This window comes from Narcine bancroftii, chromosome 4 (genome assembly GCF_036971445.1).
Source record: "Narcine bancroftii isolate sNarBan1 chromosome 4, sNarBan1.hap1, whole genome shotgun sequence".
Taxonomy (NCBI): domain Eukaryota; kingdom Metazoa; phylum Chordata; class Chondrichthyes; order Torpediniformes; family Narcinidae; genus Narcine; species Narcine bancroftii.
In genome coordinates, this window is record NC_091472.1 from 242859706 (window position 1) to 242886233 (window position 26528).

Sequence of the window (26528 nt, forward strand, 5' to 3'; positions counted from 1 at the left end):
GGTGAGATCCACAGATACTCAATTTCTCTGAAGGGCCTCTCTTTTGCTTCCCTTTCCTAGGTTGGAAGGGGCACTGGACTAGTAGTGTCTCTGTGTGACTTTACTGGGCAAATAAAGGGAAAGAAATGTTGTATATTAGACTAAAAGACATAGGAACAGAAATAGGCTATTCCTCCCATCGTGTCTGTCCTGCCATTCAATCATGAGCTGATCCATTTTCCCACTCAGTCCCAAATCCAGCCTTCTCATACCCTTTGATGCCCTGGTTAATCAAGAACATCGATCTCTATCTTAAATACATCCAATGACTTGCCCTCCATAACAACCTGTGGCAATAAATTCCACAGATTCATCACCTCTGGCTAAAGAAATTTCTCTGCATCTCTGTTCCAAGTGGCACCCTTCAATCCTGAAGCTGTGCCCTCTTGTCCTGGAGTAGTTTGTGCACAGGAAAATAAAAGAACCTTGAACCTTAACCATAATATCCAAAGGCTGGATTGAAAATGTAGAATTCCTAACTTTGTAAAGAGTACATAACATTATCTTCTTACATTTCCCACTCCTCCATTTTGGAGCCCTTACCTTTTCCTTGAACTTTTCCTGGGTGTTAGTTTCAGACATTGCTACCTTTTTGGGATGATATCAAAGGCTATCTCATCAAATCTGTTGAAAATGCAAAAAAAAACCCAAAAGATTAATATTCCAAGCTTGTGTCTTAGTTAATTGGTCTTGTTGAACTGAACACTGTCACTGAAGCTAAGTAACACAACCAAGAAATTAAGATTATTAATGATTACATTTGCTGATTGCGTCACTTCACTAACTGATAAATCAAATGTTGACCATGATCATGCCTCTGGAGCAATAGTTTTCAACCTTTTTCTTTCCATTCACATAGGACTTTAAGTAAGCCCTATGCCACAGGTGCTCTGTGATTAAGTAAGGGATTGGTTAAAGTGGTATGTGAATAGAAAGAAAAAGTTTGAGAACCACTGTTTTAATCGTACCTAATTGACTAGTTATGTGCACGGTTTCATAACTGCAAAAGAAATGGGCCAATGACAATTTTTCTCAAGCAAAATATTTCAGTAACAATTGAGACCAGAGCAGTGATTCTCAATCTTCCCTTCCAACTCATGTACCACCTTAAGTAATCCCTTACTAAATCACAGAATATCTACGGCATAGGGATTACTTAAAGTGCTATGTGAGTGGAAAGAACATGTTTAAAAACCACTGCTCTAGAAGGATTATTCACTTTCTGTTGATATACACACATTTATGAAGTAATATCAGGAAAGTATGACATAGCATCAATGATTTGCTTTATCTTTGACCAGAAAACCAGTCTGGTTTAATTAGGCCCCTTCAAAGTGCTGTGTAAAATGGAGTTAATCAGGCAATTTGCCCAATTAGCACCCTAGTTACGCAGCTGTTAGAAAGGGTCTGACCCAGTCAACCTCGTCAGAATTCAACTGGGTCCCTGACCTACCTCAGAGGTATGAAGGGAACCCAGTTAAACTTACTTAGGTCATGTCCACAGGCAATTTGACAGGAAAATGGCCAACCTGCTTATTCTGGTGACGTCAGCGCTTGCGTGCGTGCATCACCAGGCAGTCAGCTCTGAACATCCAGCGGTATTTCCGGTGAGTTCATGACACATTATTACAGGGGCAGGATCCCCCTTAAATTGCCAGGTTGGTGATTTAATGGGTCAATCCTCCTGCAATTTGAAAGGTGCTTCCAACACCTTTGCCCCAGTAATCGCACACAGGTCGCAGGAAGGCTACCCAGGTGCTGCAGTTTAAAAGGGGCTATTGACATTCATTTCTAATTGGTTTGGGTAAAAATGCAAGTGATAACCCTGCCATCCTATTCATAATAATCTCCTTTGTTACCTGTACCCTACAATACTCTAGTAACCATCTCACAGAATATGCCAACATCATTTGTAATGTTTGCTGGCCACCAGGATTTCACTAAGAGTTGCAAAAAAATATAACAGTGGCAAAATCCCAGGCCAACTGATTAACAATGTTTTTTAACTCACAACTGGGGTTCTTGTTGACTTGGGATGATCAGGTCAATAAATATTTCCTTAGCCAATAATACCCACAGCCTCTTTATGAGTGAATAACACAAGGTAAGTTTCTATCTATGGTGGGTCTGGGGTGAAGTGAAGCATGAAGGGGTCGATGATCTTCGATTCTGGCTGTCTGCCAGCTCCCCAGCAGATCTCCATTGGGCCCACCTGGAACTCAGCCTGATTCACACGCTCGGTTTTCAGATGGATGAAGAAGATGCCACATTTGGCCATTGAATCAAGTGATTCTGTCCCCTGATCTGGGAGTTAACCCCGCCTATCTATGGTCACTGCATTTTCTGAGTCTGAGAAACTCTTGGTAAACCAGCATCATTAAAATATCCAACTTAACTCCAGGGATGATCAGTTGGTGCCTCTTCTAACAATCTAAAAATCCAAGAGGTGGGCAGATTCAGGGCTGACTTAGATCTATAACATTTTAATCCTCATTCCATTTCATTGTTCACCTTCGGTTTCACAATATATCAAATTGGATCTCATTTGTTTACATGAGATGAAGAGGAATTGAACCTAATTTTTCAGGTCATGTATTGAAAACAGAAAATGGCAGTGAGAACTGCAACAGGTCTCCAAGTTTTCAGTCACAAATTATTTACACTGTTTCGGTGCCATGTTTTTTTTTCCCCTGTAGAGCTCGTCGAAAGAACCAAAGACTTGTTGATCCAAACCAAGGCTTTTATTAGCAAAAGACCGGAGCTCTTCACAGGTGGCCGACCAGTCCGGAATGATCCGACCTGGCTAGGGACACAACCCTTTAAGGCCCAAACAATAGGTGTGGCTTAGCTCTCAGCCAATCGCTGTAAGCACAGTCTAGATAGTGGTGTCACCAGCGGGCTCATCGGGTGCGACTGCTCCGTCACTCAATTCCCCAGTCGTTTTGTCGGCAGGGTGGCCCAAGTCATTGGGGTGCTGTTGGTCCTTCTGTTGCGGCACGGGGCCTGGAGCATAAGGAGTTGGGGGGTTTGCTGGGTCTACCGCGTCCTGAGCTAGGTCCCGCACCGAAACAGTGTCCTCCCGCCCGTCTGGGAACTCCACGTATGCGTAATGTGGGTTCGCGTGGAGTAGAGTCACTCGGTCGACCAAGGGGTCGTTCTTTGAGTGCCGGACGTGGCGTCGCAAAAGGACGGGGCCAGGGACGGTGAGCCATGCCGGTACAGTGGTTCCCGATTCGGATTTCCTCGGGAAAAGGAACATCCTTTCGTGGGGGGTGGCATTTGTTGCAGTACATAGGAGGGAGCGGATGGAGTGTAAGGCACTAGTGAGAACCTCCTGCCAGTGAGAGGTGGGGAGACCTTTAGACCGGAGAGCCAGTGTAACCGCTCTCCATATGGTGGCATTCTCCCTCTCGACCTGGCCATTACCGCGTGGGTTATAGCTCGTGGTCCTGCTTGAAGCAATACCACACTCCAGAAGGTACTGTTGCAGCTCTGCACTCATGAATGAGGACCCCCTATCACTGTGGATGGAATTGGGGTACCCGAAGATGGTGAAAATACTGTGAAGGGCCTGTATCACTGAGGTGGCAGTGGTGTCTGGGCAGGCCACAGCGAATGGGAAGCGGGAGTATTCGTCGATGGCCGTAAGGATGTAGGTATTACGGTTGGTCGACGGTAGGGGTCCCTTAAAGTCTACGCTAAGACGCTCGAAGGGGCGGGTGGCTTTGATGACGTGGGAGTTATCCGGACGGAAGAAGTGGGGCTTGCATTCGGCGCACACCGAACAGGCTCGGGTCATGGAGCGGATCTCCTCAACTGTGTAGGGTAAGTTGCGCGCCTTGACAAAGTGAGCAAACCTAGTGACCCCTGGATGACAGAGCGCCTCATGGAGTTTCCGTAGTCTGTCCATCTGTATGCTGGCGCACGTCCCCCTGGAGAGCGCGTCAGGCGGGTCGTTGAGCTTACCAGGCCGGTACAGGATGTCATAGTTAAAGGTGGAGAGTTCGATTCTCCATCTGGCGATTTTGTCGTTTTTTATCTTACCACGCTGGGTGTTGCTGAACATGAAGGAGACCGCGCGTTGATCAGTCAACAGTGTAAAGCGCCTCCCAGCGAGGTAATGTCTCCAACGACGTACCGCTTCAACTATGGCCTGGGCCTCCTTCTCGATCGAGGAGTGTCTACTCTCCGGACCCTGGAGGGTTCTGGAGAAGAAGGCTACAGGCCGACCGGCCTGGTTCAAGGTGGCTGCCAGGGCGAAGTCGGATGCATCGCTCTCGACTTGAAACGGGACAGACTCATCGATCGCGTGCAGCGTCGCAGCAGCGATGTCAGATTTGATTCGATCGAAAGCCGCTGTGGCTTCGGTCGAGAGGGGAAAAGAGGTGGTCTTGATAAGAGGACGTGCCTTGTCGGCGTAGTTTGGAACCCATTGGGCGTAATAAGAGAAAAGGCCCAGGCAGCGTTTGAGAGCTTTCTGGGTATGTGGGGGGGGTAAGTCCATTAAGGGACGCATGCGGTCAGGATCTGGCATGACTATCCCGTTTTCCACCACACAACCTAGAATAGCGAGTCGTGTGGTCCGGAAAACACACTTGTCCAAATTGTAAGTCAGGTTTAGCTGACGGGCAGTTTGAAGAAATTTGTCTAGGTTGGCGTCATGGTCCTGCATGTCGTGGCCACAGATGGTGATATTGTCCAGATACGGGAAGGTAGCGGTTAGCCCGTTCTGGTCCACCATCCTGTCCATTTCCCGCTGGAAGACCGCGACACCATTTGTGACCCCGAATGGTACCCTGAGAAATTGATATAGCCGCCCATTCGCTTCAAAGGCCGTGAATGGTCGGTCCTCGCAGCGGATCGGGAGCTGGTGGTAGGCCGAACGTAGGTCAATAGTGGAGAAAATGCGGTACTGGGCGATCTGGTTCACCACATCCGTGATGCGTGGCAGGGGGTACGCATCCAGGAGTGTGAAGCGGTTAATGGTCTGGCTATAGTCGACCACCATCCGTAGTTTTTCCCCATTCTTGACAACCACCACCTGGGCTCTCCAGGGGCTTGAACTGGGTTCGATGATGCCCTCATCCAGCAATCTACGCACCTCACTCCTAATGAATTGCCTGTTTTCGTAACTATATTGCCGACTTTTGGTGGCCACAGGCTTCCAGCCAGGGGTGAGGTTTGCGAAGAGTGCTGGCGGGGCAATCCGGAGTGTGGAAAGGCCGCAGGATTGGCCCCGGGGCACGGGGGCGGGTTGCTCGGGTGCTTCGGGAGTGGGGCGATGGCAGACCGAGAGGGGGGCGTGGGGTCCCCCAAAGTGTAGGGACACCGTTTGGAACTGACACTGGAAGTCTAATCCCAGCAACACTGGGGCGCACAATTGGGGAAGGACGAATAATTTAAAGTGGGTGACCGTCACGCCCTGTACTTCCAGCGTGGCGATGCAATACCCCTTTATCCCAGTCGAGTGCGACCTCGTCGCTAATGAGATCCTCTGGGTAGTGGGGATAATGTCAAGTCCCCAACGGAGGGCCAGATCTGGCTGGATAAAACTGTCAGTTGACCCAGAGTCAAATAAGCAATTGGTGTAGTGTCCATGCACTTTAATCAGTTCCATTGCTCTGGTGAGGGGATGAGAGCATTGCTGGTTTAATGTTATTGAAGCAGTTGACAGGCGAGTTTTGCGCGATGACGTCACGCAACGGGATGACGTCACGCGACGGGATGACGTAGTCAACGCTCGAGGAGAAGGTTGGAGAACCTCCCGGAAGTGCTGTTGTGGCAGGTGAATGGTAAGTAGTGGGGTTTGTAGTTGCTCGTGATCGGTGGTCGGGCCCTGGCGGTCGTCAGCGATGGACGCTAGGGTGAGCACCTGGTTGGCCGCGGGGGTGGCTGCGGCGGCGGTAGCGTCGGCCCCGGGGGTGTCTGTGGCGGCAGCAGCAGCGGCAGTAGCGTCGGCCCCGGGGGTGTCCGTGGCGGCGGCAGCAGCGTCGGCCCCGGAGGTGTCCGTGGCGGCGGCAGCAGCGGCGGTAGCGTCGGCCCCGGGGGTGGCTGTGGCGGCGGCGGCAGCAGCGGCGATAGCGTCGGCCCCGGGGGTGGCTGTGGCGGCGGCAGCAGCGGCGGTAGCGTCGGCCCCGGGGGTGGCTGTGGCGGCGGCAGCAGCGGCGGTAGTGTCAAGTGTTCCGCACGGGGGCAAGAGGCAGGCCATCACCATGGTTGCGACGGTGGGTTGCCCCTTCCGGGTTCGGCGTCTCCGTGACGTCAGGCGTTGCCGTGCAGGGGAGCCCTCGCTCTCATTGGACGAGAGCTCTGGGGAAGAAGAGTTTGAATGGGATAGTGGCGGTTGAGCTTCACACGAGGCACTGTGTTTGCTGGCGGCCATTTTAGACCTACAGACTGCAGCAAAGTGGCCGTTTTTAAGGCACTTCTGGCACCTGGCTTTTCTTGCTGGGCACTGGGATCTGCTGTGCTTGTCCCTCCCGCAGAAATAACATTTCGGGTTCGCACGGGGCAGGGTAGCAGCAGCCGACAGGCCGTCAGGGGTAGGGTAGAAGGGCACTTTACTCACATCAGAACGAGGGGTCCAGTCCCTAGAGAGCTCGGTGGACTTTAAGGCTGCATCCTCCATTGTGATTGCAATCCGGGCCACGTCCTCTAGTTTTCCTACCCCTTGTTCGAGCAAGCGCAGCCTCACTTCATTCGATCGGAGCCCGGCCACATAGGCATCCCGGACGAGGTCGCTAGTGATCTCGGCAGCAGTTTTGTCCACACAGTTACAGTCCTTGCCCAATGCCTTTAGTACTTGTAAATATGCCCTGCTGGACTCGCCGGGCTGTTGTTTCCTCGACGCAAGCATGAGCCGGGCATGAACTCTGTTCACCGGTTGATCATACAGTTCCTTCAGTACCTTTATGGCTGCGGTGTAAGTGGTCTCATCCTGGATGTTCTCGTAGACTCTCAAGGACACCATAGACAGCAATGCTGTTAGACGCTGGTTATCCTCCTCTACCTGAATGAATCTCAGGAAGTTTTCAAAGTTCAGCAGCCAGAACTTAAAGGCTTTGAAGGCTGTAGCTGACTGTGGGTCGATATCAAGTTTTTCTGGCCGAGTTAAACGCTCCATCCCTTTCAAAAAAAATTCCTTTTGCTAATAAAATTGTAGAGCTCGTCGAAAGAACCAAAGACTTGTTGATCCAAACCAAGGCTTTTATTAGCAAAAGACCGGAGCTCTTCACAGGTGGCCGACCAGTCCGGAATGATCCGACCTGGCTAGGGACACAACCCTTTAAGGCCCAAACAATAGGTGTGGCTTAGCTCTCAGCCAATCGCTGTAAGCACAGTCTAGATACAGTAACTATATACACTATGTACATTGGTGATAGATCTGTACTATCACATCCCCCAAGATTAATCTATTACCCAAATATTCCTTCTGCCTCTGGACTTGCTTCTTCCTTAACAACGTGGCAGCAAAAAGAAATGGCTTCAGCAAGATCCACGATCAAACGAAACATGATAGCCCTGCCATGCCAGAATCAAGACTGAAACATTATTATTGAGAGGTGATCGCTGCATCATGCCTGGAATTTACCACTTTCACTCAAGAAATGCAGAATATGCTATATGTCACCGCCTTCATTGCATCAGGCTGTTGACGCTGCTTATCTAACAACATTATAGACATTCAAATGGAAATTTCGGTCAAATTCATTATCCTGCAGCAATGAAAGAGGTTATTTTTTTGTGAATGATCAATAATCTTAGGCATCTATCTCAACATCTCTCCATCAAGGTGTATGCGCAGAAGGAATGAAAATCACCCCTGCTCAGGAGGGATCTCAAATCTAACCTTTCCTCATCACATCCCCTTTTTCCAGAGAATGTCATAATCAACATATATCTTTGATCTATTGGGGATACCTTTCATCCATAAAACTTGAGCAGAACCGTAAAAAGGCAAAGGTAACTGATGAGAAATTGACCATTTGGGCTTTGGCCCTTCTTTTTGAGCTGGGCCATGACATTCTCTTCTCATAGATTCCCGTTAAATCTGAACAGTAAGATATTAAGCAAAATATTTTTCTTTCTTTTCAGATGTTTTATCAATCTGCAGCTCTCAAATGTCAGTCATGTTATAAAGGGAGTGAAGATCATCATCTGGAGATTGGGTCCAGAATGGGCCAATGAAGGATCCAGTAGCTTAATCCCTGTGCAACTTCAACAATGAGGTCACCCTCACCACAGGCTGTGAAACAAAGCTGGAAGTTAATCGATTAATTGCCGTACCTTGCTCAATTTTTCTGGCCATTGTGACCCAAACTTGTGACCCACACTAAGTGCAGATGGTCTTCGTTTATTGCATTATGAAGATGAACTTATTTGCCTTGATTTTTCATTGAATGTGTTACCAGGGACATTGTGGAGTTTCCAGTTAAAGGGGTTTGGCTCTCCTGGTTCCTGCAGTGGATTCCTCACTTGGTGTTTCTCTCGGCAAAAGGTGCAGGTGCAAAGTGTCTGAGAGTAACTTTCAACATCAGCAACAGGCAGAGACAGAGGGACAGGCAGCATGTAATCATGTCTACCACCCTCTCCCCAACAATGACAGCACTCCCACTGGTGCATTCCCGGGAGAGTGGAGAGCAGAGACACAGCACTGCTCTGCAGGGCCCTACTGTCCATTCCTAATTGTGACCGCCAAATACAGACTTTAAACATCGATTAAAGGAGCTGATGGTTTTTTTTTAAATCCTACAACTTCGGGGTCTATGCCCAAGGTGGTGATGTCTGTGCTGGACAGCATTCTACTTGGGGTTGTGGACACCGACAGAGCAGAGGACCAACGCAGAACACCAGAAAAGGGAGAATGCCCCCATTGAGAAACAGAACCCTAGGAGATGACACTACAGGTGGACCAGCAAAATAATCTCAGTGGCTGAAGGACCCACAGGTGTGGGCTGCTGGTGACTTGCAATCAAAGGACTCACATAGGTTTGGGGCTGCTGGAGACTGGCTCATGTGAACTGGGTACCCAATTCTAGAGGCCACTGAGTGCAAGAAGGGCTCCCAAAGGACCTCAGGCACTGAAGGCTTCTTGATATTATTAGAGATCTGGATCTGGAGTTTAGATTATCGATGCTTTGGACTGGAGTCTGTGAGACTGTGGGAGAGCTGGAGGCGAAACCACAGACACTCAGTGACTCTGAAGGGACTCTCTTTTGCTTTTCTTTCTCCTATTGTTCGGGGTACTGGGCAATGCTCATGGCAACTTGCTGTTTGCCTTATGGCCATAAATCTATAATTATGTTGCAATAAAAGAAATCTTTGAATACTATTCTTTCCAGTTGCTTCAATGGAAGTGTATTTTGTTTGCTAAAAATATACTGAAAGAGCCTCCGAAATGAAATAAGCAAAATAATCTTGGAGCTGGGAATCACTGGGCTTAACCTACTGGGAAAGATCAATCACAAGGGCCAGTGACACCAGGGGGAAGAGGCATGGGACAGGGTCTCCATAACTGGGAGTTCCCACTCCTGGCTCAGGAGTGACACAACATATAGCCAGATGCCAGAACATTAAGAAAGGGCAGGCTCATAGACTTCGAGGTTAACACATGTGGCTCCAGCTGTGAATTCAGGTGAAACAGTAACAATTTGTGGTGCTTCACTAACAACTCTTGAATCTGATTCCCTCACATGTTTGAAGAGGTCTGAAGATTGGCAGTGGGTGAAGAGGAAGTGTTGAGAGTGTTGTTATGTATGGATGTTTCCTCCTATCCCTGGCTGAGATTCGTCATTGAATCATTGCATGTTCCGGGTCTATGGCGTGTAAGTTGATGCTACAGATGTACCATGGTTGTATATCGTAAGGAAGACATACACAAGGACTGAGAAACTTGGTGATGGATGGCACATCTCCTGACATTTATACAGGAATTAATGTCTCCAAGGTTGTCATTACCAGCAAAAGACTTTACAAACAACAGATTAAGGCTGGACACCAATAAAAGATTATAATTTCTATTTCAGAAACCTCCCAAGTGGATAAAAAGAAAAATAGCTACACGACTTTGACTTTTCATTTTGGAAATTTATCTTTTGAAATTCGCAGACTGAGGTTTGATAGCACTTTCTCAAACCTCCTTAATTTACATATTTTTTAATTTACTTAAATCGATAATCGAAATTAAAAGATCATCTGCTCAATAACACGGCCTGAAGACATTTAAAAGGTGTCTTTTAAAGAGCTTACTTGTCTCAAATATAACCTTCATTCATACAACGATATAACACAGTGTGTTGTATTGCTTTTGATCACTTGAATGAACCTCAGGGTTTTTTTAAACATCCATTTTCTGTTGAGATGCATGTTCAATGTAAAATATAAAATTTATGAACATTGTTCATTGTCATTAATATTGCCCTCTGTGGCAATGGACGTTTAAAATATCCAAAAATCTATCATCCCAAAAATTGCAAAACAAATAGGCATTTAAGCCCGTTACTGGCAGCTCTGAAGTCACTGTTTTCCCAAGATCATAGTGCACCTGACAAGAATCAACATCAATGTGACTAAGCTTTACCAACAAAATGGTAAAAGTTGACAGGATGTAATTAAAGGCTCACCAGCAGCATTTTCCTATGGACTGAAATCTTGTCCAGCTGAAGAACCCAAACAAAACAAAAGCAAGAAAGAAACAGAAAAACGATCAGATACACAGAGCTGGATCCAGCAGCACTCAGAATCAGGGAAAACCTTGAAGAAACTGGTGTTATTCTGCATTATTGCTGTTAGATACCCTGTCCTTAAATAAGGGAAACTTTCTTCATAGCTTTTCATTTTTCATCATGTCTTCATTATAAGACCACAAGACCATAAGATGTAGGAGCAGGAGGAGGCCAGTCTATCAAAACCGTTCTGCCATTTCATCATGAGCTGATCCATTCTCCCACTTAGCCCCATTCCCCTGCCTCCTCCCCATAATCGTTGATATACTGACTATACACTCCACAACTTTGCCTCCACAGCAACTCATGATTTACAAATTCCAAAGGTTCACCACTCTCTGGCGAAATAAATTCCTCTGGATGTCTATTTTAAATGGAAATCTTTCAATTCTGAAGTTGTGCCCTCTTGTCCTAGACTCCCCTACCATGGGAAATAACTTTGCCACATCTCCTCTGTCCAGACCTTTCATTTTTTGAAATGTTTCTAGGAGGTTCTCCCCTCATTCCTCTGAAGTCCAATCAGTACAGTCAAAGAGCCATCAAACATTCCTCATATGCTAATCTCTTCATTCCAGGAATCATTCACTCCACTGACCAGTGACAGCTCCACTGTTGAGGTCATCGAGAGTATCAAGTTCCTTGGAGTGCACTTGGTGGAGAATTTCACCTGGTCTCTTAACACCAGCTCCATAGCCAAGAAAGCACAGCAGCAACTCTATTTCCTGCGATGGCTGAGGAACATTCATCTCTCACCCTCCATCCTCACTACATTCTACAGAGGATGCATTGAAAGCATCCTGTGCAACTGCATCACCACCTGGTTTGGTAGCTGCACCTCTTCCGACTGCAAGACCCTGCAGATGATAGTGAAGTCAGCGGAAAAGATAATCGGGGGCTCTCTTCCTACCATGAAGGCAATAAAACATTGAGAAGGACTCCACACACCCCTCACATAAACTGTTCTCCTTTCTGCCATCTGGTAGGAGATACTGCAGCTCTCGGGCCCTTACGTCCATAGTGGGCAACAGTTTTTTTCCCCCAGGCTATTAGACTCCTGAATTCCCAAAACATTGAGTACCTTGGTACTGGGGACTTTAACAGTAAACCTCTTAATATTTAATATTTCATATGTTTAACATCTATTCTAACTTATATTTATGTAAATATGTTCTGTGGTCTTGGAGAAACACTATCTCGTCTTTACCGGGCGTGCATGTTATGAAAGATAAATAAAGGTGACTTGACTTGACTTGTTCCCTTTACTATTCCAGATGGATTAAACACTTTGATCCTTAGATCTTATATCATCTCTCACTATTCCTGTGTCCATCTCCAACATCTTTCACCCTGGTTAAATTTCAAGAAAAAAGCTCATTAGTTCTCTTTCAATATCTCTGAGGTGGTTCCACCAGTAATGTCAGAGATTGGTGTTGCAGCCACATCAACCACAACATTGACTGTGACTACTGCAAGCACTGTTATACCCACAGTCACTGTTGCTAAAGTCAGGTCAGCCTTCCAGTATGTGAACCCACCGAATGTGACCAGCCCTGTTGGAGTCCTGGGATGTCTCCTGAAAACCTGTGCAGATCAACTGGTGGACACATGTACAGCTATCTGTCATCTCCTGGCCACAGTTCCCACATTTCAAAATGGACATGTAATTGAAGAAAAGTGCAATAACCTTCCTAAATGACTCCAGACTATGGGTCTGATATCCACCATCATGAGTGCTTTGAGAGGCAGGTCATAGCTCACATCAGCTCGAGCCTCCCAGCCAGCTGTGACCCAGTTCAATTTGCTTTCTGTCCAAGCAAACCCATGGTAGATTATCCAGCAAACTGTGACAGATTAATATTATATTTTATATTGTCTATAGATATGTTTTAAAGGAGATAAATAATGGCAGATTTTTTAGTGTAGGTCACATACAAACACTTCAAAACAGATCTCATTTAAAATGACAGAGCTCTGCTCAAGCCAGACAGTCCACGCACCAAGTGCCTTATAAAAAAAATTTGAAAAATGCCTATAAGGACTTCACAAGTAGGTGTTAATTGGACATGGTGTGGAGTAATGGATTATTGTTTTGGAAAGCAACAGACGAACAAATTCAGAAGATTGGGTCTGGTGCCAAAGTCTGAATGCAGTTTGATGTTCTAAGAGGGTCATGTGGTTTTTTTTCTGAGAGAGAGAGAGAGAGAGAGAGAGAGAGAGAGAGAATTCAGTTCTACAGTTCAGCAGCAATAGCTAGACTGGAGCATGACAAGCTTGTGGAAAAACCCCATTTTGAAGATGGATTGTGAGTTCTTAGTTCAGCCTATTCAAAGCCATGTGGTCCATACAAGAGGAGATGGCTGGTTGTATAATGTTTCACTTAAAATAAGGGAAACACAAAAGGAAATCTGTGGTGACCTGAAATAAAGAGGTTATCATCTGGAAAACCCTGTTGGGGCAAGTTTCTTCAGCAAGACACTGACGTAGTTGATCCGAAGGAATCAGTTTGTGTCCAATGAGCAACAAATCTCTCTCTGAAAACTGACAAGAACCTTCCTGAGTGGTAACCATTTACCTTTCAAGTACCAAAGCCTGGTGAAATTCATAAATATTAAATTCTGTGCACAGTATAAGAATTGCCTGCAACCAATGAATTGGAGGAGTTAGAAGTGAGATTGGTCTGTGAATCAAAGAACTTTTCTGAACTTGTACACACATTACATACATGTGCGTTTAGAATTAGAAGGAGGTTAAGTTAGGTTAAGTTAATAGTAATAAGTTAAAGTTTGATCCTGTTTTTATGTTTAAAGATAATTAAAAGCAACTTTTGCTTAAGAAACTATTTGTCTTGGTGAATCTCTGTTGCTGCTGGGTTTTCGGGTCCTCTGGGCTCATAACGAAACTCATTCCCAAACTTCATGATCTCAGCATCAGTGCCCTCCTCTCGAACTGGATCCTTAACTTCCTGTTTAACAGACACTATTAGTGGAGACAATTAGTGAAGGGTGGCATGGTTAGCTTAGTGTTAGTGCCACACTATTACAGTGGGTCCACATCCTGCACTGTCTGTAGGAAGTTTGTTCTTTCTCCCTGTATTTGTGTGGGTTTCCTCCAGGTGCTCTAAACATATAGGGTTTGTAGGTTGATTGGTGTATTTGGGCAGAACAGGCTTGTGGGCCAGAAGTGCCTGTTATCAGGTTGCATGACTAAATATAAAATGGAAAAGTCTAAGATGGGTAACAACAGCTCCATGGTCACACTCAACACCAGTGCTCCTCAAAGATGTGTACTCAACACCCTACTCGACTCCCCTGCACCATGACTGTACAGTTAAATACTCTTCCTACTTCATCTTCAAATTTGCCAATGAGTCCATAGTAGTGGGTCAGGTATCAGATAACACCGAGGTGGAACACAGGAAAGAGATTGACAGTCAGGTTGCATGGTGTCAACATAACAATCTCTCGCTATCTTAATGTCAGTAAGATGAAAGAGATGATCATTGATCAGTAGAGGGGATAGAGTCCACACCCCTGTCTACATTCATGGCAGCAAAGTGGAAAGAAAACATAGCTTTATTAAATGTCTCCAATGACCAGTCCTGGGACAAACATGTTGATGCCACGATCAACGAAGTGCACCAATGCTAGATTGGATTAAGAATTTAGGTGTTAAGATAGATAGTAATTAAAGTCATTTATATGAATTGAATTATTTGCCCATATTGTCTCAAATCAAATATGATTTGAATCAGTGGAAAGATTTACCTGTTCCATTATTAGGGTGAGTTAATTGTATTAAAATTAATATTTTTCCTCGAATTCAATATCTTTTTCAGTCTATGCCTTGTAAGATTCCTCAATTTTTAAAAAAAAGATTTAAATGCTTTGGTGAGGAAGTTTTCATGGAAAGATAAAATGGTAAGGATATCATTACAGAAATTAACTTGAAAGTAGGAATTAGGAGGCTTGAAACTACTTAACTTTCAAAATTATTATGAATCAGCACAATTGAAATTTATTAATAGGATGTTTGAAGTAGATAAACCTTTGACGTGGGCTAATATTGAGTTATCTCAGATTGGTGAGAAGAAGATGGATCAGTTTATTTCTAGATGGAATCCTAAATTATTAAGTAATTACAATTTACCTGTTTTGAAACATTTAATGGATTTATGGTATTAAAAAATGAAGCTATAGGTACTCAAGGTAAAACTACAGGTAAAATTCCATTGTATCAAAATAAGCTTTTTTCTTTTACACTTAATAATCAACTTTTAAAGCTATGTGATCAAAAGGGTATTAAATTGATGCAAGATTGTTATGAAGCAGGATATTTTATTTCTTTTCAAAGAATGAAAGAGAAATATGATATATCTTCGAATACTCTTTTTTCTTATTATCAAATCAAAGCCTTATTGTTGGATCATTTTGGGCGTATGGTACAGTTACCTAGATGATTGAAGATTGAAATTTTACTTACTGAAGGTTACAAGAAAGAATTTATATCTGAGATGTATGCTTTATTATAGAATAAAATTCTTAAGCTGGATATTCATAAATCTAGATTAAAATGGGGAAAAGATTTAGCTATATCTATTTCTCAGGATGATTGGATGAATTTATGTAGGGACAGTATGACTAAAATTGTAAATGTAAGATATTGATTGGTTCATTATAATTTTATTCATCAATTATATTTAACTCTGGAGAAATTAAGAAAATATAAGTTTATTTCCTCTGATTTATGTTTTAGATGTCATAAAGAAGTGAGCTCTTTCTTACATTTTACTTGGTTATGTGAGACGGTGAAACCCTTTTGGAATAGATTGAAGGAACTTTTAGAAGCAATTTTTAAATTGAAGCTTCCACTAGATCCTTTAATATTTTTGTTGGATTATATTAAAAGATTGAGTTTAGAGTTAAAATTAAATAAATTTCAAATTGATTTTTTGAGACTGGCTTGAGCTGTGGCTGGAAAATGTTTGGCAATTACTTGGAAAAATGAGACTAACTTGAGTATTCAGAGATGGCATTTGGAAATGAGATCTTGTAACCCATTGGAAAAGATAACATATAATTTACGTAATAATTAATCATTTTTTGTTAAAACTTGGAGCTCGTATTTGGATTATATGGAGTTGAATTATTCTGCACATTAGTGGTGTTCCGAACCATGGTAACTAATTGACTTATTTTATGTTATGTGATCTCCTCTTTCTTTTTTCTTTCTGGGGTAGAATAGAGGGGGGTGGTTTGGGGTGGGTGGGGGGGGTTGTAGGGGTTATTATTTACAAACAAAATATCATGTATGTATTTTGTTTTTCTAAGCTTCATCTATTATTGTATGTTTATTCATGATTTAATAAATATTTTTTTTAAGTGCACCAATGTCTTAAAAATGAAGGAGGTTCAGTATGTCTCCTTTGTCCCTCAATAACCTCTGCAGGGATGCCATTGAACACATGCTTGGCCCATGCATCACAGTGTGGTGTGGGAGCTGCTCTGCACAATCTTAAGATTGGAAGAAGCTACAGAAGGTCATGAATGCAGCTCAGAACACAGCAAAAACTTTCCTCCGCTCCATGGATTCCATGTACATCCATCTCTCACTGCCTTGGAAAGTCAGCCAACATTCTGAAGGACCCATCATACCCCAGACACTCTCTTTTCTCCCTCCTCCCATAGGAGAGAATGCTCAATAATGTGAAAGCATGAATCAACTGTACTAGATATAATGTGACAAATAAATTTAATTTGAACTTTAACCTCTGAGGAGGGAATGCTACAATTGGTCGTGGTAGACTGAGATAATGAAGAAAGAGGAAAGAATGATTCCCATTCCCTGATCATCATTCAGAATAAGAATCACAAATTATTGCCATGAACATGTCACAAAATTTATTGTTTTGTGGCAGCATTACAGTACAAATATTGCTATAAATTATGTTTCAAAAATAAATAAATAGTGCAAGGAAAATATGAGAAAATGAGGTAGTGTCTGTGATTTATTGCCCATTCAGACATCCCCTGGCAAGGGTAAAAAGCTGTCTTTTTGCCACTGGGTGTTCCTCTTCAGGTTCCTGTACCTTTATCCTGATGATAGCGGTATGAAGAGGACATGACCAAGGTGGTGACAGTCCTTGAGGATAGAGGCTTTTTTAAGTCCCCACCTCTTGTAGATGTCCTTACTGGAGTGAAAGCTGGTGCCCATGATGTTGCTGGTTGAGTTAACAACTGTCTGGAATTATATCTTGACCTGTGCATTGACACCTCCATACCAGACAGTGCAGTTGTTCTTGCTCCTCTAGTATTCAAAATCCTTGTCTCTTTGTCAAAACCTTCCATGGCCTTACCTCCATAGTTTCCTCAGTTCTGGGTTTATACTTGCTCTTCTGGCTATGGCCCACTGAGCACACCACCACCCTCACACTGGCCACTCGCATTGTCACAAAGCCTGTAGTCATCTGTGTTTCTTCCCATCTCCCATTCCAGAACTCCCAGCTCAAACCAAACATCTGATGAAATCTCCGTCCCTCTTCAGTAACCTCCTTAACATCTCTCCCTTTGATGGTATCTGCAGACCAAATAGTCTCCTCCAACAAGTCTTGGTAAAGGGTTTGGACCTGAAACGTTGACTGACCAATTCTGCCTGATCTGCTGAGCTCCTCCAGGAATGATTTGTTTGCTCAATATTCCAGAATCTGCTGCTTTTGTGTTTCACCAATATTCATACCATTGCTCACCTAGCCTCTAATTTCATGCACTCTTGGCTGCTTTATCTGTTCACTGAGTACCAGAATTTAATTTGGTGCTGTTAAGTGTTCATGAACAGGCATCATAAAGGGCAGGACAAGATTTAATTGTAATTGTGCAGCCTGGTACCTCTTTATAACTGAAGAACGACTAGATGCTTATATGAGTAGAACCAAGATTGTGCTCTGTATGTTAAAAAAATTTTAAAAACTTAATTGAGTAATAAAGAGGAAAATGGTACTGATGTTATGATTTATACTCAAAATTATTCACGACCGTCAGCATATTCAGTTGGATCAACTTTAGATATAAGAAGAGCATGGAGGAAGCTTAAAACAGATGTGAGCTTGGGGTTGGGCAGATTTGGGTTATGTTATGAAGGAGACAGATCATTAGAAGAGAAATGGATGTCAAGTCAGAATCTCAAACAGATCAGATCAATCTCCAAGGATGCAGAGGGACTGTTTCATACTTGGGTGTCAGAGATACCTAGGGAAAAGGATTTGTGGCAGGATCCTACACAACATGTAGTTGGATGAAATTCCTGCTAAAAAAAAGTTGGTTCAGGTGAGACTTCAGATGGAAGATTATTATTATTTGAGCCAACCTTTAAAAAAGTAAAACAGCAGATTAGGGACACTGCTGTGGGAGGCAGAAGAACACGAGATTCTTCTCAACATCTCAGACAACAATCAACACATGAGACAAGAACTGAAAAGTTAATTTCATTATTGATCTCATTGTGTTTGCCATCAACAGCATTAAAAAAAATCCATGCTGCATTTCCTATATTAAAGCTTCAAGTTCAAATTCATTTTCATCCTGCGATACATATGTAACCAGATGACTCAACAGTCACTACACTAAAGCATGTTTAATAGGACTGATGAGGCAAAAATAATTATCAGCAAAATCCATTCAGTTTTACAATTAATATGAACAAATATGATTCATATTTTGAAAGTATCTGCCACATGGTTGATGGTACTTTAAATCTTGTCTTAGTAACTGTGGCAAACTAATCCAACTCATTTTGCTTAACTCAGATTTTATTCACTGAAGAACCAGGACACTCCTAATCTGGAAGGAACTTTGAAAATATTCCAACCCTGCTTGTTATCTGGTGAGCCAGAGGGTCCATAGCCACTGATATGCCCTTTGACTGTTTTTTTGGAAGGGGATAGCACAGGGAGATGTCAGTGAGGGAAGCCTGCTGACTGGCACACTCCAGGTTGCAGGGATATGGACTGAGGCTTGGTGCAGCCAACGCTAAGACTTTCCAGGAAAGGGCCACAGCCTAGGGTCCGTTCTTCAATTGGTTATTGAGGGGCTAAGACTAATGGGGAAGCCTCTAAAATAATGGAGAGGGGATGAACTGCAGGGGAACATGGTGGCAACAATGCTACATAATAAAATAAACAATTAAAGTATGGCAACAAAATGATTATGAGCATGTGAAAAAAACCTTGCACTGTATTCCCTCTGTACACATTTTTATTGTGAATAATGTATATTTTTTGGGAAAAAAATGGGATGTCACCCAAGGATGCCACCTGGGAATGGTGCTACAAAGTATATAATGATTGGCTAACACTACAGTGTACAGAAATGAAATATGTTGACTAAATTACAAAATGACATTAAGATTATAAAAAGACTACTGCTTTCCCTTTGTATTTCTTTTATTGTGAATAAAATTTATTGTTGGAAGAAAATAAAGCAACCATTTGTACCAAGAGATCTTTTTGGTAATTTACCTGGGTATCTGATAATTAAATGAAAAGGTAGTGGCTCAAATGGAAGAATTTGAAATGCTCCCTGGCTTTTCTGGATCTGCTGAACCAAGGCTCTGTATCTTCTTTGGCTTGGCTTCGCGGACGAAGATTTATGGAGGGGGTAAAAAGTCCACGTCAGCTGCAGGCTCGTTTGTGGCTGACAAGTCCGATGCGGGACAGGCAGACACGATTGCAGCGGTTGCAGGGGAAAATTGGTGGGTTGGGGTTGGGTGTTGGGTTTTTCCTCCTTTGCCTTTTGTCAGTGAGGTAGGCTCTGCGGTCTTCTTCAAAGGAGGTTGCTGCCCGCCAAACTGTGAGGCGCCAAGATGCACGGTTTGAGGCGATATCAGCCCACTGGCAGTGGTCAATGTGGCAGGCACCAAGAGATTTCTTTAGGCAGTCCTTGTACCTTTTCTTTGGTGCACCTCTGTCACGGTGGCCATATAATGATTGGCTAACACTACAGTGTACAGAAATGAAATATGTTGACTAAATTACAAAATGACATTAAGATTATAAAAAGACTACTGCTTTCCCTTTGTATTTCTTTTATTGTGAATAAAATTTATTGTTGGAAGAAAATAAAGCAACCATTTGTACCAAGAGATCTTTTTGGTAATTTACCTGGGTATCTGATAATTAAATGAAAAGGTAGTGGCTCAAATGGAAGAATTTGAAATGCTCCCTGGCTTTTCTGGATCTGCTGAACCAAGGCTCTGTATCTAAATTGTATCTAAATCTCTGCAGTTCATTCACCAACTACTGGCTAGCTGTTTACTTCTGGAAATTTTCCAAATGTTTTTGGAATTTGCATTAGAAGGTTGGTTGGTTTTGAAATTCAAACTCATTCACAGACTCTTAACTCTTTTCAAATGTATTGTACAAAGCTGTGTACATCATCACTGAATATATTTATCAAGATCAGGAAAGCTTCACGACAATGTGCTCTTTTAGAAATCAGTTGCAAAGAAGCAGAGATTAAATTCACTTACTTTGTAGAAACAATGATTTCCAATAGTATTGAAATGGAGAACTGAATGCAATTAGACAACTGGAAGAGTGATGGCAGCAGTTATCAATGGTCTCTTATGCCTGTAAAGCAAAGTACATTAATTTAATTCAAATGACTACTCTCAGGTTCCTGGAAATGGAGCTCAGAGACAATGGGAATACTGGAAATAGCATCACCTCCCACAGTCGTTGTGCCCAATTGCCTTTGACCTTTAAATGGGTTTCAAATAACTAGAATTTTTTTAAAAATGTGCTTTGATATGCAATCAGAAACAGATGAAGTGAAAAGATTTTATATTTAGAGATGCAGCTTGGTCACAGGCCCTTCCAGCCCACAAGCCCACACTGCCCAATTACAGTCATGTGACTAATTAACGTGGGAAGAAACCAGAGGCCACGGGGGAAACCCGCGTGGGCACAGGGAGAATGTACAAACTCCTTCCAGACACCAAAAGATTTGAGCCCGGCCTGCTGGTGCTGTTATAGTGTTGCAGTAACCCTTGGTAGTTTGTGTGGGGGAGACAACACACAGAAAAACAACCACCTTTTTTTTCAAATGAGAAGGAATGAGGAAAAAGAATGAGTGGAAAATTATCGTGGCATTAAAGGACCATTAAAGTATTTTATTTCTTTCCAAATATTTCCTTTACACAGAAATGTCATCAAATGGACATTGCTGATGAGTAGTGTCTGGCTCCAAATGTCAAGGAGACAAAAAAAATCCCCTTCATGGATTCAGGCTATTGAGGATGGATTATCAAAGGGTTAATATTGTCCTGTTTTCTTAATTAAAAAATAAAATGTAGTTCAACATGAAAGTCTCAAATAATGAGGAAGAAAATCTGTTAGAGAGTATATTTGCTTAAAGTTATTAAAAATTCTCTCACTTTCAATGTAATTGTTTACTTGGTTTACTTGTATACATTTTTTCATGCTATCCAAGCTTTGGAATTATTTTATACATATATAGAGATTATTGAAACCTTTGTGCAGTTAAACAATTCAACAATTCTCATGCTTTGGTTGGTCTGCAACTTCAAAAAGTGATATAATGTAAAATAAATAATTTGCATTTCTAAAGCCTCTTATCACTGGCACACAGCAAATAGTAGCCTTTTGAAGATTGGAGAATTGAAGTTGGGACTGATGTGCAGAGAGCCCTGCTGATCACCATCCATAATGCAAACAAGTGTGCTTCTTGGGTGATGGGGGTTGCCCATAGACCAGGACAACTCTCTGATCAGTGTTGGGCAATTTCTTACCTTATTTCAGTGGAGATGCCGGATCTCCTGAAAAAAATCAATCTCCGGAGGAACTTGGGAGGTCGAGCAGCATCGGTGGGAGAGAAATTATCAATATTTCAGCCCGTAACCCTTCATCAAGAGCAGTAGGAACCACAGAGGGGGAGCAGTAAGCAAGGAACTCACAGAGCTCCCCTTGAAAAGAGGAGAAAAACTTCTTCAATGTCTTCGTGCCTTAAAGAGACTTTGCACTGGAGAAGTAAACTGGAGACGTAAGAGATTGTAAATGCTGGAAACTGGAGCAAAAACAACTTTGCATGATGAAGGGCTCCAGCCTAAAACATTGACCAGTCTTTTACTCCCACTGATACTGCTCGACCCACTAAATTCCTCCAGCAATTTAGCTTCAGATTCCAGCATCTGCAGAGATCTTCGTTTTGCTTCAAAACTGAAAAACATTTTCTCCAACAATGCGGATCAGGTTGCCATGTAGGTTTATCATGCCAACGGAATGCTCAGGTGAGATTTCAGAGGGAAGATTGTTAATGTTTGAGCTAAACTCTGGAAACAAGAATTTTAAAAAGTATAGAATCATTCTAATCTGTCGTTGGGGAAGATTTCTGGATTCAGATTTCAGGTTTATTGTCAGAAGTCATACATAACATTACATACAGCTCTGAAATTCTTTTTCCTGAGGGCCAGGCAGAATTACCACTTATTGGCAGTGAAAATACAACTGTACACAATGTACACATGTAAGCAAATAAACAAATGTAAACAGCTGACTGAGCAATACAGAGAGGAGGAATAAAAACCAATCAATAAAGTGCAAAAGTAAGAGTCCTTAAGTGAGTCCCTGACTGAGTTTGTTGTTCAGGAGTCTAATGGTGGAGATCTAGCAGCTGTACCTGAATGTAGTGGTGTGAGTCTTGTGACATATATATCTCTTTCCTGATGGAAGATGCTAGAACAGAGCATGTGATGGGTGGTATGGATCCTTCATGATTGCTGCTGCTCTCCGACGCTAGCACTCCTCATAGATGTTCTCAATGGTGGGGAGGGGTTTGCCTATGATGTTCTGGGCTATGTCACTATGTTTTGCAGGGCTTTATGCTCGGGAGTATTGGTGTCCCTATACTAGGCCATGATGCAGCCGGTCAGCACATTTTCCACCACACATCAATAGAAATTTGCTTGAGTTTTTGATGTCATACCAAACCTCTGAAAATTCCCAAGGAAGTAGAGGTGCTGACGTGCTTTCTTCATGATGCCATTAGTGTGTTGGCTGCAGGAAAGATCCTCTGAGGTAGTGACTCCCAAAATCTTAAATTTGCTAACCCTCTCTACCTCCAAATCCCCAATGTTCACTGGATTGTGCACATCGGATTTTCCCTTCCTGAAATCAAAATTCAGCCCCTAAGTTTTGCTGACATTGAGTGTGAGGTTGTTGTTGGTGCACCATTCAGCCAAGTTTTCAATCTCCACTCTGTATGCTGACTCATCGCCTCTTTTTATACAACCCACTACCATGGTATCATCAGTGTATTTGTAGATGATGTTATTGTCGTATTGAGCCATGCAGTCATAGGTGTAAAGCAAATGGAGACAGGAGGCTAAGAACACAGCCCTGTGGTGCTCCGATATTGATGGAGATTTATGGAGGAGATATTCTTACCAATCCTCATTGGTCTGTAGTGAACAAATCAAGGATCAAAAGCCCCAGGTCTTTTCAGAATAACAGAACAATGAGATCGGACATGATGATGTAATTACCCCAAATTATTGAATGATATCATAGTAAAGGATCATTTGGGAAAGAGTGATCATAATATTGCACTTAAAGGTTGAAAGTGAAAAACTTAGGCCTGAAACTTACATAAAGGCAATTTATGAAGTATGAAGAATGATTAAAATTAGAAAAAAAGCAAGCTGGTAGAAAGTAGTAGCAGACATTTAAGTTATTTTTCATGACCCTCCTAAGTATTCCATTAGGAAATAACAGCAATGAGTAAGATGAACCATCTGTAGCACCTAAAGAAATTTAGGATATCATCAAATTGATACAGGATTCAATATTGCAAAGATGAGTGATAGTACATAAAAAAGAGAAAATGATAAAACCAGCAGATGATGAGAAAAATTAAGGGAATATGAGATTAAACTAAGAACAAATAGTAAAATTAAGTGAACATTTTGTCTAATAAATATGGTGTGTGTGTGTGTGTGTGTGTGTGTGTGTGTGTGTGTGTGTGCGTGTGTGTGTGTGTGTCTGTGTGTGTGTGTGTGTGTGTGGGTGTGTGTGTGTGTGTGTGTGCGTATGTGTGTGTGTGTGTGTGTGTGTGTGTGGGTGTGTGTGTGTGTGTGTGTGTGTGTGTGTGCGTATGTGTGTGTGTGTGTGTCTGTGTGTGGGTGTATATATATGTAAAACAGCTAAAGTTCATGTTGGTCCCTGAGAGTATGAGACTGGGTAATCATTTGTAATGGAAAACAAAGAAATGTATTTCAGAACATAAGCTTTAAATGAGCATGGATCTGTCCTCATTATAGAAGGCAATAACAGTAGAAATTCTGGGCAGAATAGGAAACGAGAAACAAAATTGTTATTATCAGAGAAAAAGAACAAGGTTCGGCAGCATCTTTGAAGAGAAAAAGAAAGTTAACACAGAAACACAGAGACTGCAGATGCTGGAATTTGGAGCAAAGGGAATAAAACTGTGGCAGGAACCCATGAGCTAGCCCAGCATCTGTGGAGGGAGGGGAGCAGAAGAGTAGCTGTTGATGTTTTGGATGGAGACCCTGTTTCAGGACAAAGTTAACATGTTCAGATTCTCTGATAAAGCATCTCTGACCTGAAACATTAACTCCAGTTCTCTCTGTTGCAGTTTGACCTGCTTCATTTGCCCAAGATTTTTTATTTCAAAATTCCACCATTGACACTTTTTTTGCATTCCCCCTCCCTCCCCCCTCTTTCCCCCACCCAACACACTAGAGTGGAGGCCGATTGTTAGGGCTGTTGGGAAACTGGTTAACCTCCACTCCAGAACCAAGGTCACCCCAGCTTCAGTATACGAACTTCAGTACATAGGTGAAGCTTGCACACTCCAGCTCCAATCAACTTGTTCACAGAGGCAATTGAGAATGAGACACCAAAAAAAAAAGATCCTTTATTAACCTATCCCTTATTGTTGCTCGCCTTCATTTGACAGGGCATTGAGCATGAAAATAAGAAAGTTATTTTGCAGCTCTGTAAAACTTTGACTATGCTGCATTTGGACTATTTGGTTACCCCATTACAGAAAGGATGTGGGGACTTTGGGAAGAATACGGAGGAGATAAACCAGGATGTTGTCTGGATGAGAGGCAGAACTATGGGAAGAGGTTGGATTGTTTTCTCTGAGCATCCAAGGCTGAGTGGAGACGATAAAATTTTGTACAGTGATGATAAGGCAAACAATCAGAATCTTAATCCCAGGGTAAAAATGTCACATATTAGAAGACATGCATTCAAGGTGAGGGAGGGAAAGGTTAAAGGAGGCGTGGAAGGCATTTATTTTAAACACAGAGTGGTTGGTGCTTGGAACAGGTTGCCAGGGTTGTGGTGGAAGCAGAAGCATCAGTAGCATTTCAGAGGCTTTTAGATACGCACATGAATAATATTCAGTGCAGGCATTGTGAGCTAAAGGGCATCGTCTTGTGCTGTACTGCTCTATATTCCTTAACGTACAATGCTGGCCTCCAAGAAAAATAAATCCACAATGGAATGTTGGAAAATGTGAATCATTTCATCTATCAAGGATCCAAGTATGAATGAAAGCAGACATCACTACTGAAACTCACCACCACCTTCAAAGTTCCAACACAGCCTTTGATCATCTGACAAAAAGACCTTTAGACGATCGACACCTCAAATGTGGCACAAAACACGTGGTTTAATGGCAACAGTGATCCCTACACTAGTATATTTCTGAGACTGAGATTACCAACAGTACAAGGCATTGGAAAATAAAACTCCAAATCCTTTGACAAGATAAACATATACATGTCAATGTCCCCTCTCAGGCCAACATTCCTAGCAATTAGACCCGAATTACACTCACATTCTCAGAAAAGCCACATGATTCACATGCCTGATACCAAAAGCCCAAACCCAGACACACTATCTGAACTCCATTATCCCAGGAGGTTACTAAGTAGCAGAGGAGATGATTTATGGATGTCTCCAAAGGCTCCTTCACATCCCACCAACTGGAAGGAACCCCTGGCCCATGGATACTTAATATGGAGGTAAAGCATTTTCAATGGTATTGTGAACTATTCACTGGGTTCACACGCAGTCCCAACATAAATGGTGCGAAGTGTGCACCACCTCCTCAACTATCCAGGCAATCAACACAGTAGGTGTTTCCCACATCAACCTCTCCCACCACCACAGAACCTCCCATATCTGAAGTAGAACCAAGTCATCCTGAAAATTCTCCTCACAAGAAGAAGACTCCTCCACGTAACTAAGATAGACTTTGTCAATCGACCGAAGCAAAGTAAATAGACCCAGAAATCTAATTGCATAACGCTATTTACCTCAGCCAAATGCAAATGAAAATGGACTCTTCACAGAATTAATCTTGATGAAGAGCCTTTCTCACAGGCATTGCCTTGTTTCTGGTGCCATCAATCCTTGTCCACTGTTTTTGCAATCAATTGTGGGTGGAATCTTATGGAACTTACCTGAACCTCTGCTGCCCTTGGTCACTCACAAGCTAATCAGAGTATTCTTATTTTTAAAAAAGTTAACTATACAGCATAGCAGAAGGCCCTTTCAACCCATGAAATCCATGTTTCTCAATTACACCCAATTCACCGAGGTTTTTGGAGGTATTCGCATCATGGTTTACAGTGATTTAAAGGGCACTCGTATTCTCAGCAGCAGCTTGTGTACTCTGTCGTTCTAGTAATTAATCCAGATAAACATTGAGGCTTCTACTTACC

At 42.8% G+C, this 26528-nt stretch overlaps 1 protein-coding gene across 3 annotated transcripts in view; it reads right to left on the minus strand.

Annotated features, from left to right (window-relative positions):
• LOC138761791 (SPATS2-like protein) overlaps positions 1 to 26528 on the minus strand; it is a 165751-nt gene that overhangs the window by 116835 nt on the left and 22388 nt on the right. For 2 of the 3 annotated variants that reach the window (XM_069934526.1, XM_069934524.1), the window contains exons 2-3: positions 20283 to 20382; positions 583 to 663 (exon numbers count right to left, since the gene is read on the minus strand). In XM_069934526.1, coding sequence (XP_069790627.1) covers positions 583 to 621 — 39 coding nt within the window. In that variant the 5' untranslated portion in view covers positions 622 to 663; positions 20283 to 20382. The remainder of the gene's footprint in view (positions 1 to 582; positions 664 to 20282; positions 20383 to 26528) is intronic. The other variant, XM_069934525.1, reaches the window with a different exon arrangement.